This window comes from Erpetoichthys calabaricus, chromosome 3, assembly GCF_900747795.2.
Source record: "Erpetoichthys calabaricus chromosome 3, fErpCal1.3, whole genome shotgun sequence".
Taxonomy (NCBI): domain Eukaryota; kingdom Metazoa; phylum Chordata; class Cladistia; order Polypteriformes; family Polypteridae; genus Erpetoichthys; species Erpetoichthys calabaricus.
In genome coordinates this window covers 182,286,092-182,304,564 of record NC_041396.2, presented here as the reverse complement: position 1 = coordinate 182,304,564, position 18,473 = coordinate 182,286,092, and the positions used below count along the sequence as shown (strand labels likewise).

Here is an 18,473-nt window from a genome sequence, read left to right as displayed (position 1 = left end):
CTGGAGTACCTGGGAGTTAAAAAAATATACACACAAAGCAAAGGGAGAATGTGCCAACTCCACGCAGATAACGGCCAACTGCTGTCAGATCTTTGGAGTGTAAGGCACTGCTCCACTGTGATGCCCTTAAAAACATGAGGAATGGGAACATGCACAAGCAGGATGATATATTTAATGTAATTGTACCAAATTAGTTCAGATTAGATTAAGAAAATGTAATAATGTATGGGTGGATGCTTATAAGCAAGCTGAACTGCCCTTCTGAATTAAAAAAATGTTTTGATAAAATCCAGACAAAAATGTGTATGTTTTAAAAGTAATTTAATCATCTTTAGTTTGTGCAACGTACTTAGAGAAATGTTGACCTCCAGCTACAAATAACAATTGTCAGAATTATGGCTAACAATACAGTATTTCTTTCTTATGGTTCTGGATATAAGAATATCTGTTCACTTTTAAAATTTTCAAAACATACAGTTATTACCCAGGACATTTTCAAAGGGGAATGTACGCTCTAGAAATCTATCAGTTTGAACAGCAACAATGTGTTAAATACGAAAAGGTGGTCACTTAAAATAAAGCTTAAATTAATTCAGGACTGCAAACATCAACATACTGCATATATAAAGAAATAAAAGAAACTTTGATCCCATTTAATATTTGGTCACATCATGTTACATTGTCAGTCTTTATTTTTAATAAAAGTGCTTTTTTGTACTTTAGATCAGGCTCTATAAAAAGCCCATTTAAGAAGGTGTTGTAAACATCTTGCTTTATGGCCAGTTAAATGTCCTCCCAGTGATCTGGTAAAACTTTTGATTGAAAGGGTGGAAAAATTTACGCAATTTGGTAACAACAGAAGGATCCACCTCAGGATGAGTTCGTCCTTTGCTACCTGCTAGGCACTTGTTAAAGACAATGTTAAACCGTAGGCAATAGAAGCCTCTAGTGGCATTGAAATACAAGTTGTATTGACTAATCTTCGGAGGAAGTTTCAAGAAACGCTCCACAAGCTGAAGTTCGGGTAAGGGGTTTATAATGAGCTGATCTCCATCCACAATGTGAAACTGCTCAATGGGAAAGTACTTCAACCACCTCTCTAAATGTTTGGTGTAAATGCTGGTTCTCACTGCCTTGTACTTAGTATTCACCTCATAAGTGTTTGAATCAATTGCTAGTTTTTCAAATTTGTAGTACGTCTTATTTTTCCTTTCTTTGCCTTCCAACACTTGAGTGTAATCAGAAATAGCCCTAGTGGTAGGCTCTCTCACAATAATCAGTAACTTGATGGAGGAGTTCATTTTGAAGATTCGCTCGGGAACTTCTTCTGTTATAAAATAGGCTGGGCTTTTCTCAATAGTTATTTGATGTGGATATGAAAATGGCATCTTCCCCCTGTACCATTCAATTCCCTTGGCGTAGTTTTGGTCGTTATCGAAGAAGTGAATTTCCTGGGAAGCCTTGACAACAGCAGGGTGCAGGTTGAGCATTTCCAGTAGTGCCCTGGTGCCACCTTTTCGTGCTCCTATGATGATTGCCTGAGGCAACTGTTGTACCAGATTGTGAAGCCGTATCTGTTCTTTTGTGGCATTCCCTTTCCTCAGTTCATGCAGTAAGCCCCGTTTGAAGTGTAAAGTGCGCAGAGGGATCTGCTCAGGAATTCGAGGCCCAATTCGCCCTTCTAAAGGACAAACAGGCTGGATCCTGCAAAATGAAAACCAGAGAAATTATGAGCACAGAGTCATTCATTCATTCATTTATAATCTAAAAATACATCTAAAACATTGTGTGGTGCTGTATATTGTTCTATACTATTTTGAAATACCATATGTAATAGGTAAAGCTGAATGCGTGTCTTTTATGCAAATCCACAGCGCTGATCCTAACTCTGCCAACTTTTCCACAGGGGAAGAACATAGACTGTGCTTTGCTCTGAAATATTTCCCTTTGAGAAAATTTATTTGGTGAGCACATAGGTGATTTATTAAGGAAGTGGCCCAATGCGGGTGGTACCGCGTAGTATGGTGGGAGCTCAGCTGACATGACCAGTGCTCAGCTTGTCACTGCTCACAGCCTGAACGGGCAGTGGAGTGCTCCTTTAGCTTACGCTGTAGACAGGCAGTTTCCAACATTGTATTCCAGACATCGTCAGTCTGCAGCTGACCTATGGCACTTACCACAGTGCAAATCTGTGAACTGTGATGTGGTGCAAATCAATGACCATACACCCTAGGAGGTATTTTTGGGACTTAGCACAGGTATGCAAAGATGCTCCCCAAGGTAGACTGTTTTGGAGACAAAAAGTGTAAACCAACACCACTTTACTCCACCTCAGGCAGCACCAGGTACCCCCCTCTAGCACTTTATAGAAAAGAGTATGAGTTTAGTGCCAATTATAACTTAATGTAAAAAGAACAAACTGAAGCTAAACTTAAAGAACTTGGAAACAATCACATTATTTTAATTGAAAAATTGGAAAGAATACCATTGGGAAAAAACTAATCTCTCTGGGCAGCTGCCTGCTATATTTAAATTAATTTAAAACCTTTGTTTCCACTACCTTTGCTCATATTGTTGTATTGCGCCTTGTTTGTTTACTATGCTTACTGTATTCAGTTGTGTAAGTGGAATAGACTTCGGTCACTAAACAAAGGAAAGCTATAAAACAGAACAAAGGATCAGATCTGTGAAAGGAGACGCAAATGGCTTCCGATGAAGACTGCACACTTGAGTATGGTTCAGTGTATCAGCCTAGGGAGCAGCAGTTACTGGCAATTAACATGGCTGGGTAATCACTAGGAGTAGGCTGGGACCAGAAGGAGGCAGTTTTGCTTGGTGACCATGAGAATTTTAGGTGAATCGTTTGATGTGTGTGAAGTCACTTTGTCAGTCAGTCACTTATTACTGTCATTCATTAAATATTGACAACTGAATCCTAAATCCTCTCAGTGTTACTGTGAATTGGGCACAAAACCACAAACCAAATTGGGTCAATTACAAATGATGCTAAAGGTAGGGCCTGGCTTAAATCCCAGATGAAAAATAAGACATGGTGGTTGTTAAGGTTGAATCTGATATTTCATTAAATCGGCTAAATCTGCTATCCTAAGAGGAGGTTCTTATTGGTACCGAAAGGCCAGGAGTTCACAACATCACTCCTGGAGGGCCTGATTTTGGGTCTAACTATCCAAATGATTTCTGGCCTACAGAAGATTGCTAATCCTAAATTTTTCACTTTTTCTCTTTCATTTCTTTACAAATATTTTACAAAACCAATACCTCATTATTATTTACTAGCTGTGCTACCTGTTGAAAAGATGGGTTGAAATTCTAATAATCAATGTAGACCTCTGCATTAACATTTGCAGTGCACCTTGAAATGCATATGTCTCTTGTTATATGCCATTTGGTATGGGATTAGTAAAAGCAGTGTTAATGTTTGTGATGCGCCATCTATTGGAATGACACATGCAATGCAATTTATTACTAAAAATGCTTGTGATGTGCCATCTTTAGCAATAGGAAGGACACACAGACACATTTTTTATTAGGGTGGATGAGTGAAACAGGGAGGTTTCAATTTACATAAATTTTCAGGAAACTGGCATTACAATTTGTCTCACTCGTGATTTTGCAATTGCAAAAAATGAAACTTACTAAAGGCATTTTCACATTCAATCAGTTTGTTTTGTGCTGAATCAGGAGATGATTAGTTACTCTGTTTCAATGTCTAGTTATTTCAATTGCATTTTGAAAAGCAAACTTTAAAGAGAACCAGAAGTAACAGTAAAAGTAACCAACCTTCTGGGTATGCCATGGATTTCATTCATTGGGAAGAATTTTTTTTCAGAGAAAAATCGTCATGAAGAATTTACAAGAGCTGTGCTTGCACACTGGGATAAATGTGAAGATTATTTTACCAAGTTGTGTGTGCAGAATATCTTTCATCTGATAATTATAGGTGAACATGAAAATCTGATACTTTGCATTCTATAGGAAGGACACATTTCACTTAGACAACCTCTGCGAGAATATAGTGATGTGCCTCAATTTCATTTAGATGGTAGATGTATTGGATGAAGTTAATTTCACTGCTTGATGTGGCATGTTTACACTCCAATAGCCTGACTGCCACCTCTGTTCATGTTATATCAAATCACAAGTCTGCTGCCTTAAAGCCTTAAATATTTGTTAATGGTCTTCACTTAGAAATGTTTGATTCACATTTACTTGATAGTATCAAAGTTAATGTACCACAGTGTCCACCAACGTACCAGAAGTGTGATCTGCATAGAGAGGATGATCCACCTGTGCACAACGCTACTGCAATGTAAAGGACAATTGTTTCTTAAGAACTTACTATGTGGTTAGTTTCATTTGCCCAATCACAAATGAACCTGCACGTTTCTTTAAAATGGCTACCTGCTATCTGATCTGATTGTGATAGAGAGGCTCGGTGGCTAAATCAGGAGGTATGATTGATCTAATTGTCTGGTACTTGCAAACTTGTATGCATGAATGGATTTAATTTTATATTTAGACTGCCTAATTACCAGTAGAAATGTTTTCCATAATACACAGTATTTCCTGTAGTTAGATCTGTCCCGTTGGATCACATTCATACTTCACATGAACTGCTTTAGGGTTTGCTTGGTACAACAACAAGACCACTGTTTTCAAGGGGTACTATTGTTTTGGTCCACACCAGAATGTGGTTAGCAAGCTCACATCCATCTAAAGAAACCAGACTACAGGGGCTATCACTTCTGGGCTTGGAAAAAAAATGCTCCAAATGAGCCATGAACGTGCTTTTAATTAAGTTTGGGGGGGGGGGGTTAAAAGGTTTTTGGGGTAGAAAACAAGGAATATTGCTTTTTAAAGACTTGTTCACAGTTTTGTGTTTATCTTTTTTCCACAGCTGTGTAATGGAGGTAATTACAAGAATACCAGTCTGATCAATTCTGTTTATGCCTTGTTCCACTTACCTTTTTTTGTCTAGACATCTTTACTTAAATACTAAATGACAGGCAGTCACATGCAGAATTAATGCATGAAAACACAGGAAATAAAACACATTTCTTCTGGTATCAAAGGCAAAAACACTGAGTTTCACTGGAAATTCAATTTTGCATAAACTGTTTAGCTCATCACTAATTAGGATGAAAACACACACATATGAACATGTATGTATGAACATAGGAACCAACACACACACACACCGGTGTGAATGAAACCAGGTCACATGGTGAACTGGTCCCTGTGTCATTTGTACTTATTAATTGGCAGCTGGTTAAGAGTACAAAATTAGATATTGCAGATGCGGCTTTTTAAGAATACAAGCAGGGTAAATAAAATGGACTGTAAAAATGTTGCTTGAAAAATAATTTCTTCAGCAACAATAATTCACATCTAATTAAATTGGATTTGGGACAAAATGTTTTTGGTCCTTTAGGACCAAAACTGTGAAACCCTGTTTTAAACTCCTCCATGTGCATCAGATAAGAGCTGATAAAGCTTAGTCTGTTGTAGATAATAATCAGACTGGGAGATAGGCTAGATGGAATTCATTTGAATTTGGGACATTCAATCCCCAATTTAGATATGCACATATTTGGATAAACACTTTTTCTGCCAAGCAGTTGTTTTCTCCTTGTGCTCAATGTAATCTTTAGTGGATTGCTCCTAAAATTCTATCAGTAAAATGTAGACAACAATGTATAATCAATGAAGGTGTCTATTATGCTGAAAAGAAGAAAGATTCAAATTCAAATTGAAAATAGCTGTATTGGCATGGCCATAAATTTTGTTTTGCCAAAGCATTAATAGCACATTAAACAATAATGATTATGCATAAATAAAGAATAACCCCTGTGAAAGAAATGCTTGATTGTGCATTTCTTTTATAATATGATTCAAGATAGAGCTGAAATATTGAGCCTACTTAAAAGAACATTTAAAAACACAACCATAGGTAATACAACTTTTTTTAATATAACTTTAGTTTGGATTAAATATTTAAAGTTCATACAATATAATTAAATGGGAATGCATGGTACAAGTCACACTAAAAAGTAAAATAAATAAATACATCTATGATTTTTCTGAAGCTTGCTTGGAACCTATCTCAGCAGCAGCATTCATTTACCTAACATGTCCTTTAACGGAAAGTATGAGGAACTACATGAGATGGAGGAAAGTAATGCTGATTCAGAAAGAATGTGCAAACTCAAAATAGGCAGCAAATGGGATTGTGAATCGAACCCAGGTCATTGAGGTAACAATTACCACTGTGCCACGCTTAAATGAAAACATACATACATTTTCTAAAACTACTTATTTCATTAAAGGACTGAATGATGCTTAAACATATTTCTAATAACGCATGCACAAGGCAAGAACATTGTCGGAATGGGCCACCACCACAGGGATCCAAGCAGAGATCAGTAGTATCAATTTTTAAATGAGATTTAAGTATCTCTATGTTTAGCAAGGTCATCCACATAGCCTCCTTACAACAATCATTAAATCAAAAGCACAGGCTTCCAATGACTTTATATTTGAACACGTAGGCTTCCATATTATGTACTCATTCCACATTTTAAGTAATAGATGATTCAGGCAATTGTTCATATTCTGAAACTAATACTCCGTATGTAGATGCTATATCAAAATGTCAACGTGATTCTTTGAACAGATATAGTCATAACATCTTTTCTCTCACACCAGCGTATTTCAGGACTACTGCTCTTTCATCAGGGCCAGACATGAAAAACGCAAAAATACATAAATTACATCTGTGTAAAACACTGAAAACTCACATATGCCCAAGACAAGACTTCAGGGTGTGGGCAGAGATGTTCACAAAAAGTAAGAAAATATAAAAAAAAAACACAAGTTCTGGAGAACCACAAACATTCTGTCATAATGCTGGCCTAAAATAAAAAATAAATGCAGCAATAAATGAACCAGAGAGACTGGTGCAGTGGTAGTGCTGCTGCCTTTCAACAAGGAGGCTGAGGTTCAAGTTCTGGGTTTCCCTCATGTGGCATTTGTAAGTACTCTTCATGCCACAGTCCATCAGTTTTTATATGGTTTTCATTTATATTTCATTTTGTTCACTTCATTTTCACTTGTATTTGCACTTTTTTTTGTAATGTACTTCATTTTGGAACATCAGTTTGTATTTTGACATTGCACAACACAGCTTCAAGTGAAACGCTAGCCAATTGTCTAGCCTTTGGGCCCATCTACAGAGTGCTCAAACCCCATTTCCAGGGTAAATAGCAATTTATTAATAGTCGCTTACGTTGAGTTCTAAATATATTAAATATATTTGGAGAGCCTGAAATGTTGGGTCACTGAAATTTTGGTTCTGTGGCAATGAAAACTAAACAAAAAATATTTATTGGGCATGATGAAATATGTAAAGAGACATGGAGCGCACATTAAAATGTTAAAAGTGAAGCAGAACAATGCATGAATAAAAATATTTAGAAATTACCCTATGCTCAGAAGTTCAAACAAATAAGAAGCATAACTTACAGTTATAGAAAAAAGGGGTCCAGAGCTACCCCAAGTGGAATGACAGCAAGGCAAGATCCAACCCTGCAGGAGAAGTCAGTCCACTAAAGGACACACTTACTCATACCAGTCTAATGTAAAGTCTCTAAATTCACTTGTTCTATTCGTTTTTTTGGGGGGAAATCCACATGGGCACATGCAGATCTTGCAAACTTAAGATAGCCCATGATTGTGTCAGGATTCAAAGCTAGGGCTCTTCAGCTGTGAGACAGAAGTGCTAAATATTGTGTCATGGTGCGGACCAGGTGTTTTATATATTTCAAAATGTTTTTTTTTTCCCCAACGATACTGTGAAAGAAATTGACAACCATGCCAGGTCTCTCGGAATTGTTTTCATACTGAGTATTTGCCACAATAATTATGATGCCGAACAGGAACCCATCCAGAAATGGTAGATGTTAAGTGTGCCTGATGTTAAATGAATGTGAGTGAAGGCCAAGAGTCAACTTACTTTATCGCATGGAGCAATTTCTTAGTGCAACACCTGCGTTCATTATTTAACTGTCCAGTGGGTTCTCTGGACGAGACCATTTGCAAAGTGTCAGGGAGAAGAAAAATGGTTAGATAGTTACTGACCTATCCAAGCTCCCAACTCTGACAACTAGATACAGGAGACTTCCAACAGCAAGGCTGGCAAGCACAAAGAGCTTCTGTCTCAGCAACGCCTGCTGTTTGAATTGCATGGCCCTCCATCAATCTTCAGGACTGCAGCTTCAGCCTGCGGAGACCAGAGCAAATAAACCACTTATCATCAAGTGGGAAAAGACAGCCTAATGTTTATTAACAGACAGTCAATCAATTCTTACAAGCGATTAAGCCACACTTGCAGAATCTTTTAAGCCACAGTATTGCTATTATAGAAGAAGCTTTTAGTAAACTGTGTGATCTAATCTAATGAAATGCACACAAACAGCTCTTACATGAGTCTTTCTGATATAAATTGTCCTTTTCTTGTAATAAATCTTTGGAGTACAATGTACTTGCTGCATTACATCTGCTGAATAGGCCTAATGTGCAGTAAACACAGCAAAACAAACAAGACAGGTTGTGCTGAAAACGCTATATTTTGTTTTAGACTAGCGCTGTTTCTTCAGATATTTCTCTCAGCTGCATGTAGACCATAAATTCTCAGTAACAGAACTCATAAAGTGGCACATTTTGAATACAACTGGCTGTCTTGATGATAGAAAGCAGTAAATACCTATACAGATCCCCGTTACTGATGAGACAAGGTAAATCAAAACAAACAGCTCACTTTCAACTTCCAAATGCAGTGCAGAAACAATGCCATATTTACTAGACAAATTAAAACTTGAGGAGATGTCTGGCCGAGGTAAGCAAAAGCAGTCAATCATAGAATAAGTTAATTTTTAACCAAGTCCTGAGTTGTGTGTATTGTGTCACAATGGCACTGTTTTACCATACCATAAGTGCAACATCAGGATTTACAGACAGCAAGTGCACATATTTAAAAGTTTATTCTGTAAACAGATTACAACATGAGCTCAAGATAACACCTCTCTGAAACCAAAGGCCAAATGACCTTTTAAAAATGCTATTCAACATTCAGATCAAATAAATAGGGGACAGAGTTTTGGTGAAATATTCTTTGACAGACTGTATAAATTGTTCCTGAGGGAGTCAAAGTCAAAGCACTACACAGGTCATCTATAATGAAATATGAAATTAAGGTCATAACTGAATACTGAAAATGTTGCTAAACTCCACGCATGCTTTATGAAACGTCAGGAGATTCTTCAGGCAAACATTTTCTCACTTTACATTTACTGATAGTATATTGGTAAACACAATGTTTTTGGACCATCAAATCATAACTAGAACTGCTTTATTTAAATTAAATCTGTTTGACAATAAAGTACTAAATAATACACCATTTCCTGATTATCAAGCCTCTTGATATATTCTACACTAGAATATATCATTTAGGTTATTAAGTTTTGCATCTGCCTCATTTGCATTTGCACTTGTAGATTCTTCTGTAACAACACTACTTACACTTTATGCCATCAACAAAATAATAATAATACCATCATTAAAATGCCTTAATTTTGTTTGATAGTCAATGTTATAGCCATCTATTATCCCAATGGTATATCTCCAAGTTAAATAAAATGGTGGGGAAATGTGGAGAAAAAAGTATTCAGCTTCCAGAATAAAAACAAAAATCTCCCTTCTTCCTATCATTTTAATTTTTATAAAAAGAAACTGTCACTTAGACCCATTTTCCAAGTGACTGCTGAGGTTCTTACTTGCAAGCTTGTTAATCCTATATTAACTATAATTAGTATGTCGTCAGAAACCATCACTGCTCATTAAAGAAGTAGGGAAAAATAGAAACAGTAGAGTATTGAAATATTTTTTGTCATGACATATAATAGACTGGGGACAAGTAATCATTGTTTCCTTTTCTATTTTGTTGTTTTTTGCTTTTTTTCAGCTTGCCTTTTCATCTGCACTCGCTTGTGAATTTCCCATTGGGATTAATAAAGTATCTATCTATCTATCTATCTATCTATCTATCTATCTATCTATCTATCTATCTATCTATCTATCTATCTATCTATCTATCTATCTATCTTTTTGAACAACTGATCACTGTTATTTGTCAGTCTGGGATTATGTGTATTTTCTGTTTTACTTTTGTTTTTGTAATTTTAAATTTTTTTTATAATTTTTGTTTATGATTTAACATTTTTTGTACTGTGTCATTAAAAATTTAAATATTGCTTGTGTTTTGTGGGTGGAATCCCAAGAGGCCACCCCAACGTCACTCATGCTGGGTCAGAGAAAGTTTGAGGAGTTTACTGTGAATATTGCTTTTTTATTTTCTAATCTTTTTGTGGATTTTTGCTTTGTCTTTGGAATTATGGTATCTGGATTGTGTATTGGGACTTGTTCACCCTGGATTGCCTTTTCTGGCAAATCTATTTTTTGTTCTTTTGAAGTTTTTGTTATATTTTACTGCTTTGTTAATAAATCTGGATTCATAAAGATTCAGTGCTATCTGTTTATCTCCACAAGCTATAGTTTTTACAGTTTACTTCCCTTATAAGGCATTTTTGTTAAGTTTGGGACTTTCTTTGCATTTTAAGCTTTTTAAATCAGTTCTCTATTTTTGGGCCCTATATGGCCAAAGTCTACAGGTAGCAGTTGGGGAACTGGCTGGATTGGAGTTAACCTTTTCTGGGATGGCTATTTAAGGTCCTGGCCTACTTTATAGGTCTTTTGGAGGTCTCACTCACCATTCCTCCATGTCTGGAACTCGAACATACAACAATCCCTCCCAATATTTTTCATTTAATGAAGAAAGTGATATATTCATTTAAGTGCAGCATTTGACATGCTAGACCAAAGTGGGGTCTGAGGTCGGTTCTATTCAATAAGGGCGCGCACAAAAAGGCGACCTTCAAAAGGGCGACCTCAATTGGGCGCGGAGAATAAAAGCGCACATAAATAAAAGCGATCTTCAAAGGGGCAACCTAAATTGAGTGCCGAATAAAGGCGCGCGTAAATAAAGGCAAGCTTCAAAAGGACGACCTCAATTGAGCGCCGAATAAATGCGCGCGCAAATAAAGGAGCGCTTCAAAAGGATGACCTTCGGAGCGAATTAAATTAATTGTCCTTGATTATGCTAATAGACCGCATCTCGAATATCTACGTGGCATTGCGCATAATCTACAGCTTCAAGTGTAACTTGCTTTCACCTTTTTATACATTCAGTCATTGCCTTAATCTAATTTTCTGTAATTTTGAAAACAAGGAAATATAGAGAGCTTTAGAAATAGTTCGTTAGAAGTAGTTTGTTAGAAGTTCATGCATTAATTAATTGGATGTTTTAATATTCTTGCTTTCACCTTTTTATACGTTCAATCATTGCCTTTATCTAATAAATTTTCTGTAATTTTGTTGCGTTTGCCTTTATTCGCTGCGCCCAATTGACGTCACCCTTTTGAAGCACTCCTTTATTTATGCGCGCAGTTATTCGGCGCTCAATTGAGGTCATCCTTTTGAAGCGCTCCTTTATTTGCGCGCGCATTTATTCGGCGCTCAATTGAGGTCGTCCTTTTGAAGCGCGCCTTTATTTACGCGCGCCTTTATTCGGCGCTCAATTGAGGTCGCCCTTTTGAAGATCGCATTTATTTATGAGCGGTTTTATTCGCCGCGCCCAATTGAGGTCGCCCTTTTGAAGGTCGCCTTTATGTGCGCGCCCTTATTGACGGATACCCTGAGGTCTGTTTTAAAGGTCTGACAATAATCAACTATGCAATCTTTTTGAGTAGGTTCATTCCACAATATTTTCAATATCTGCTGAGCTCTAATGACACTACTCCTAAATACAAATATACTGTAGAGACAGCCTTATACAGGATTCAATGCCAAAACTGATATTATTTTACATGTCATTGGGAGATACCATTTAGAAACTTAATCCTCATTTGTATACTGGCGACACTTAGCAGTTTATATCAATAAAAGACACTGAATTTTTTTCTTTCTTGGCATAATGATATGAAACAGTGGGTAAGTGATACCTCTTTATTCTTAAACTCAGAAATAAGTTAAGTTCTATTAATGAGTGGAAATTCTGAAAAAAAAAAAGAAAAATGCCATTGACTTAAAACTTGACAGGGTTGATTTTACTTTTGATGCACTGGTAATTAAAGTGATGTCTATAATAATAATCTATTTTTTAATCTATCTTATAATAAAGCACAATTATGTCATATTCTTATTATGAAGGATACTGGGAGTTGGTTTCGTCCGTTTATAGGAGATGGACGTCTGAAGCAGAGCTCCGCTAGCAGCGGCTTTATTTTCCCACGTATTTCATATTATTTAGAGGTATCCTGTATTTAACCCGACCAAGGAACTTCCACTACAATATACAAGCATGAGTAACAAGAAGAAAAGTCAGAAAGAACCGGAAAAGAAACTTAAAGCTGCATCGAAGTCCGGACAGACTTCCGGCCTGAGTGCAAGTGTAAGGTATGGCATCACGGAGACTGACCTTGAACAGGCAGAAGAGTGCGCAGAATTCCTGGGACCCCGCTCTATTGTATCGTCTCCAGTCGAGAGTGAGAATGGGAGCGAAGGCGCAAGTGATACAGGTCGCGAGGGATCGCCGATTTCTGAGGATCATTCGAGACTAGAAAGGGCTCTGCAGGACGTGCTCTCATCTACTCATCGCGAGCCTGTAACAGGAGCTGCATTTTCACTTGCGGAGCACGAAAGCAGAAGCGAACTGTCCGAACTGAAAGAGATGATCGCTACACAGAAAGAGATGATCGCTACACAGTCCACTGCCATAGTTACGGCCATGAAGGAGCTTAAGAAAGATAACACAAATGATCTTAAGAAGGTGGCCACTGAGCTCAAGAAGGATAACAAAGATAAGGAAACGCGTCTATTTGAACGTTTCGACGTGAACTTTAAAGGCATGTTGGAGAAATTAGTGGAACACATTGAAGAAACTAACTCCAAACTGAAAAGGCTTGATGATCATATTAATGACGTTTCAGATCAGCTGGAAGACGTTAAGCAGGGACTCACGGCTCGAGTGAAAACAGCGGAACAAATGGCATCTAACGCCGATGAAAAAGCCACAGCTGCGAACTCGGAATACAAAAAACTTGGAGACAGACTTGCAGCCCTGGAGGATGGGTGCAGAAGAAATAATATAAGAATTGAGGGTATACCTGAGAAACGAGAAAGCTCAAGCCCAGTGAAATTTGCAGTAGAATTACTGTCTAAAATAATTGGAGATGACTTTAAACTCGACAATGAGATAGCCACGGCTTATCGCACAAAGATAACAAGCGCCTTTAAATCTAGGTCTTTTATTGTCCGCTTCGAACGACTAAGATGTAAGCTTGATGTGATGGCACTTCTCTGACACAAGCAAGAGATTATATTCGAAAATAATCTTATTCGTATTTTTCCCTACTTCTCACCATCAACAGCTGCAAAACGCAGATCCTACAACGACATTAAAAGGATGCTACGGGAAGCCGATATCAAATACAGCCTCTTGTATCCTGCCAAACTGAAAGTGGAAGTTCAAGATGGACATTATATCTTCTTCAGCAAAGAAGAAGCTGAAAAAGAATTAAAGAAGCTGTTTCCGACACTTTTTTGAAAGTTAATTAAAATTAAAGAGCCGTATTCTATCAAGGCACGGGAAAGACCTATGATCTGATCGCTGGATCCATGTTTAAAGAGACTGGTATTATAATTATACATCTTATTTTCTTTTTTTTCTTTTTTTTTTGTTTTTAGCTGGACTTTATATGTTATATGTTTACGTTTTAATCAGAGTTATAGAGTTATAGACGTGAGTGTGAAAATGTGGAAGTGATTAAAGTAGGATTCGTTTTATTTATTTATTTTTTTATTCCTTTTTTTTTTTTTTTTTTTTTTTTTATTTATTTTTTTTATTTTACTATACCTTAAAGTAGACTGTTTAACTTCATACCCTTGGTTTAATGCTTGTTCTACTATTTATACAATTACCATTATACTATTACAGTATGAATTACCAGGTTTATCCTAGACTAGTTTTTAAAATCACTCCCAGGGTTTTTTTTTTTTTTTTTTAATCTTAATATCTTAACTTAAAAGCGCTGAAGATTATTTCAAGCTTAAATATTGTTAATGAGAACATTTTCGGCAGATAGTATTAAGGATTTAACTGTAAAAGATATCTCTGTTTTAATTCTGTAACGCCTCTGCAGGGTGGGGTTTGTTTTGTTTTGGACGTGCTCTGTCTCTTCGTATGTCAGAGGACTGGAACATCGCGAAGTGGGGTCTAGCCTCATGTGGGGAGGCAAAATGGGGGGGGGGGGGGATAAAGGGGGGAGAGAAGGAGAGCAGGTTATATTTAATCTATTCTTATAATCCTTATAATTATAAATATCAATGCAGCAACAGGCTAACATGCAACAACTCCTGGGGAATCTTGAAACTAAGATTAAAACTGCCATATTACCAATTAAAACTATAAAATGACATTAAAAACTCAGAATCAATGTCTCCATGATGGGACAGTTAACTTTGTGAGCTGGAATGTTAAAGGCCTGAATCACGAATTAAAGAGAAAGAAAGTATGCTCTCACCTAACAGGCTTAAACGCTAAAATAGTATTTTTACAGGAGACCCACTTACTAACCAAGGATCAGTTCAGATTACAAAAAGACTGGACTGGCCAAATGTTCCATTCTAGCTTTATAAAGAAAACTAGAGGGGTGGGAATTCTCATACATAGAACAGTTCCATTTGTAGCATCAGAGGTAGTGTCGGACCCTGAAGGGAGATATGTGATGGTCATGGGCAACTTATATAACAGTAAAATGATTTTGATAAATGTTTATGCACCCAATGTTGATGATAAGGAATTCATGCAAAATCTATTTGCATCCATTCCCAATGTGAACACTCATAAAATTATAATGGCTGGGGACTTTAATTGTGTTTTAAATCCACTCTTAGATAGGACTCCCGTGACAGGGGGGACGACATCTAATACTGCAAAGATAATTACACAGTTTTTAAATGATCACAACTTATCAGACCCCTGGAGGTTTCTTAACCCAAACTCAAGAACATATTCGTTCTACTCACCAGTGCATTATAGCTACTCAAGAATTGATTATTTTTTTATAGATAATAATTTCCTGCCTACAATTAAATCATGCAAATATGACACAATTGTTATCTCTGACCATGCCCCTCTAGTCTTGGAGCTAAAATCAATAAGCCCCTCGTACTCACCTCGCAGATGGCGTCTTAACCCTCTTTTATTGGCAGACGAGAACTGCACAGAATTTATATCCAAACAAATCAGCTTCTTCCTAGAGACAAACACGTCTACAGAGGTTTCTGCAGGAACACTCTGGGAAACTCTAAAGGCCTTCCTAAGAGGCCAGATTATTTCATATCTTTCCCATAGAAATAAATTAGAAACCAAGAAAGTGTCAGAGCTAAGAAATGAAATTACTAGAATAGATGAAGAACAAGCCAGGCGTCCAAGTGAAGCTCTTCACAGGAAAAGGCAGGCCCTGCATACAGAACTTAACATCTTAACAACTAAAGAAACTGAACAACTTATTTATAAGTCTAGACAGCATTACTATGAACACGGAGAAAAAGCTAATAAGCTTTTAGCTCAACAAATTCATAAACAAGAAGTTCACAATGCAATACCAGTAATCACCAACAAGAATGGAGAAGAAATCATCGACCATAATAAAATAATGCACACATTTAGAGATTACTATAAGTCTTTATATTCCACTGAGCCCAAAGAAGACAACACGCAATCTAATGCATTTCTGGATAATTCACAAATACCACAAATAGATGCTTTAAGTGCTGAGGAACTAGATAAACCTCTAACGCTAACAGAATTACTAGACGCTATAAAGTCACTACAAAGCGGGAAATCATCAGGCCCTGATGGTTACCCCGTAGAGTTTTATAAGAAATTCTCCACTCAGCTAGCTCCACTCTTATTGGTAACATTTACAGAAGCTAAAGACCACCAAATACTACCTCAAACATTTCGACAAGCATTAATCACCGTCTTTCCTAAACAAAATAAGGACTTGTTACAATGTGCATCATATAGACCAATTTCACTCCTGAATAATGATGTTAAGATACTCTCAAAAATCCTAGCTAGAAGGATGGAGAAAGTGCTGCCCTCGGTAATATCACAAGATCAAACTGGATTTATTAAAGGCCGACATCTATCTTCAAATCTCCGACGCTTGTTTAATGTTATATATTCACCAGCAAAATCAAACACCCCAGAGATATTACTATCATTAGACGCAGAAAAGGCATTTGACATGATCGAATGGAATTACCTTTTCACTGCATTGGAGAAATTTGGGTTTGGCCCGAATATTTGTGCTTGGATTAAACTACTGTATACCAGTCCAGAAGCTTCAGTTTGTATTAATAAAATTTGCTCAGACTACTTTAAACTAGAGCGTGGTACCAGACAAGGATGTCCCTTGTCGCCACTGTTGTTTGCAATCGCTATTGAACCACTGGCGGTTCACTGCCGAAATTCTCATCAGATAAAGGGGATTGTCAGAGAAGGACTGGAACAGAAAATTTCTTTATATGCAGATGATATGGTCTTATATATATCGGACCCAGAAAACACTGTCCCTGCTGTTTTAACAGCACTAACAGAATTTCAAAAGATATCTGGTCTTAGAATTAATCTGAATAAAAGTATACTCTTTCCAGTGAACTCACAAGCATATAATAATAAATTAGACACCCTACCTTTTACCATAGCAGATCAGTTTAAATACCTAGGGGTAAATATCACAAGTAAACATAAAGCTCTTTATCAACAAAATTTTGGCGTCTGTATGGAAAAAATTAAGCAAGACTTGCATAGATGGTCAACCCTTCATCTCACTCTAGCCGGAAGAATTAACATCGTTAAGATGAATATCCTTCCTAAACTTCTCTTTTTATTTCAAAACATTTCAATATATATCAATAAATCGTTTTTTAAACAGTTAGATTCAATAATAACCTCATTCATTTGGAACTCAAAACACCCACGTATCCGAAGAGCGACCCTACAAAGACCTCAGGCAGAAGGTGGCATGGCTTTACCTAATTTTCAGTTTTATTACTGGGCAGCAAACATACAAGCCATAAAAACCTGGACACAAATAAATGCACATACACAGGCTTGGTCTGCAATAGAAGTAAAATCCTGTAGTACTTCTTTATATTCCCTGCTCTGCTCTCCAATAAATGAAAGTTATCGCAAATATACTAATAACCCAATTGTGCTTTACTCACTCAGAATATGGAACCAAATTAGGAAGCATTTTAAGATGGAAAATCTTTTATCAGTGGCACCTCTGCAAGGGAACCACCTCTTTCAACCTTCGCAAGTATATCCAGTTTTTAATACCTGGAAAAGTTTTGGGATTAAAATGCTCAGAGATCTTTATATAGACAACATATTTACATCTTTTGAACAATTACGTTCAAAATTTAACCTCCCAGCTACACATTTCTTTTACTATCTTCAAATTAGAAATTTTGTTAAACAGAAATTGCCCGATTTCCCCCACCTTGCACCCTCCACAATGCTGGAAAAAATACTGCTCAATTCCGAGGAAACAAACACTATTTCCGCAATATATAAAATCTTATTAGAGTCCCTACCTTTCAAAGATCCAAGAGGACATTGGGAAGAAGATCTCTTAATCAATATATCAGAAAAGGAGTGGAAGGTAGCAAAGCAGAGAATTCACTCGAGTTCTATATGCGCAAAGCATAGAATTATTCAACTAAAAATTATATATCGAGCTCATCTGTCTCGCTTAAAACTGTCCAAAATGTTTCCAGGCCAGGATCCAACCTGCGAGCGCTGCAACCAAGCTCCTGCCTCACTGGGTCACATGTTCTGGGCCTGCACCAAACTAACATCATTTTGGACAAAAATTTTTAAGTGCCTCTCAGACAGCCTTAGTATCACAATCCCTCCTAACCCACTAACAGCTGTGTTTGGTGTCCTTCCAGATGGACTTGAATTGGAGAAGGACAAACAAACGGTGATTGCATTCACTACACTCTTGGCACGCAGACTTATTTTGTTAAATTGGAAGAATCCTAATTCTCCTCTTATAAGTCAGTGGGAAACTGATGTTTTATATTATTTGAAATTGGAAAAAATCAAATTTTCAGTTAGAGGATCTGTACAAAATTTTTTCAAAACTTGGCAGGATTTAATCAATATTATTTTAGAATAAGAAAATTAACTATTATTGCATTTAACTCCCTTCTCCATCTCTTATTTATATAGATATTTACTTCTCCCCTTCTTTTGTCTAATG

At 36.8% G+C, this 18,473-nt stretch overlaps 1 protein-coding gene across 3 annotated transcripts in view; it reads right to left on the bottom strand.

Moving 5' to 3' along the window:
* Positions 1-304: 304 nt before the first annotated feature.
* Positions 305-18,473, bottom strand: part of LOC114648502 (heparan sulfate glucosamine 3-O-sulfotransferase 5) — a 245,176-nt gene continuing 227,007 nt past the window's right edge. For 2 of the 3 annotated variants that reach the window (XM_051924114.1, XM_028797575.2), the window contains 2 exons: positions 8,158-8,299; positions 305-1,704 (listed from right to left, as the gene is read on the bottom strand). In XM_051924114.1, coding sequence (XP_051780074.1) covers positions 774-1,704; positions 8,158-8,264 — 1,038 coding nt within the window. In that variant the 5' untranslated portion in view covers positions 8,265-8,299 and the 3' untranslated portion in view covers positions 305-773. The remainder of the gene's footprint in view (positions 1,705-8,157; positions 8,300-18,473) is intronic. The other variant, XM_051924115.1, reaches the window with a different exon arrangement.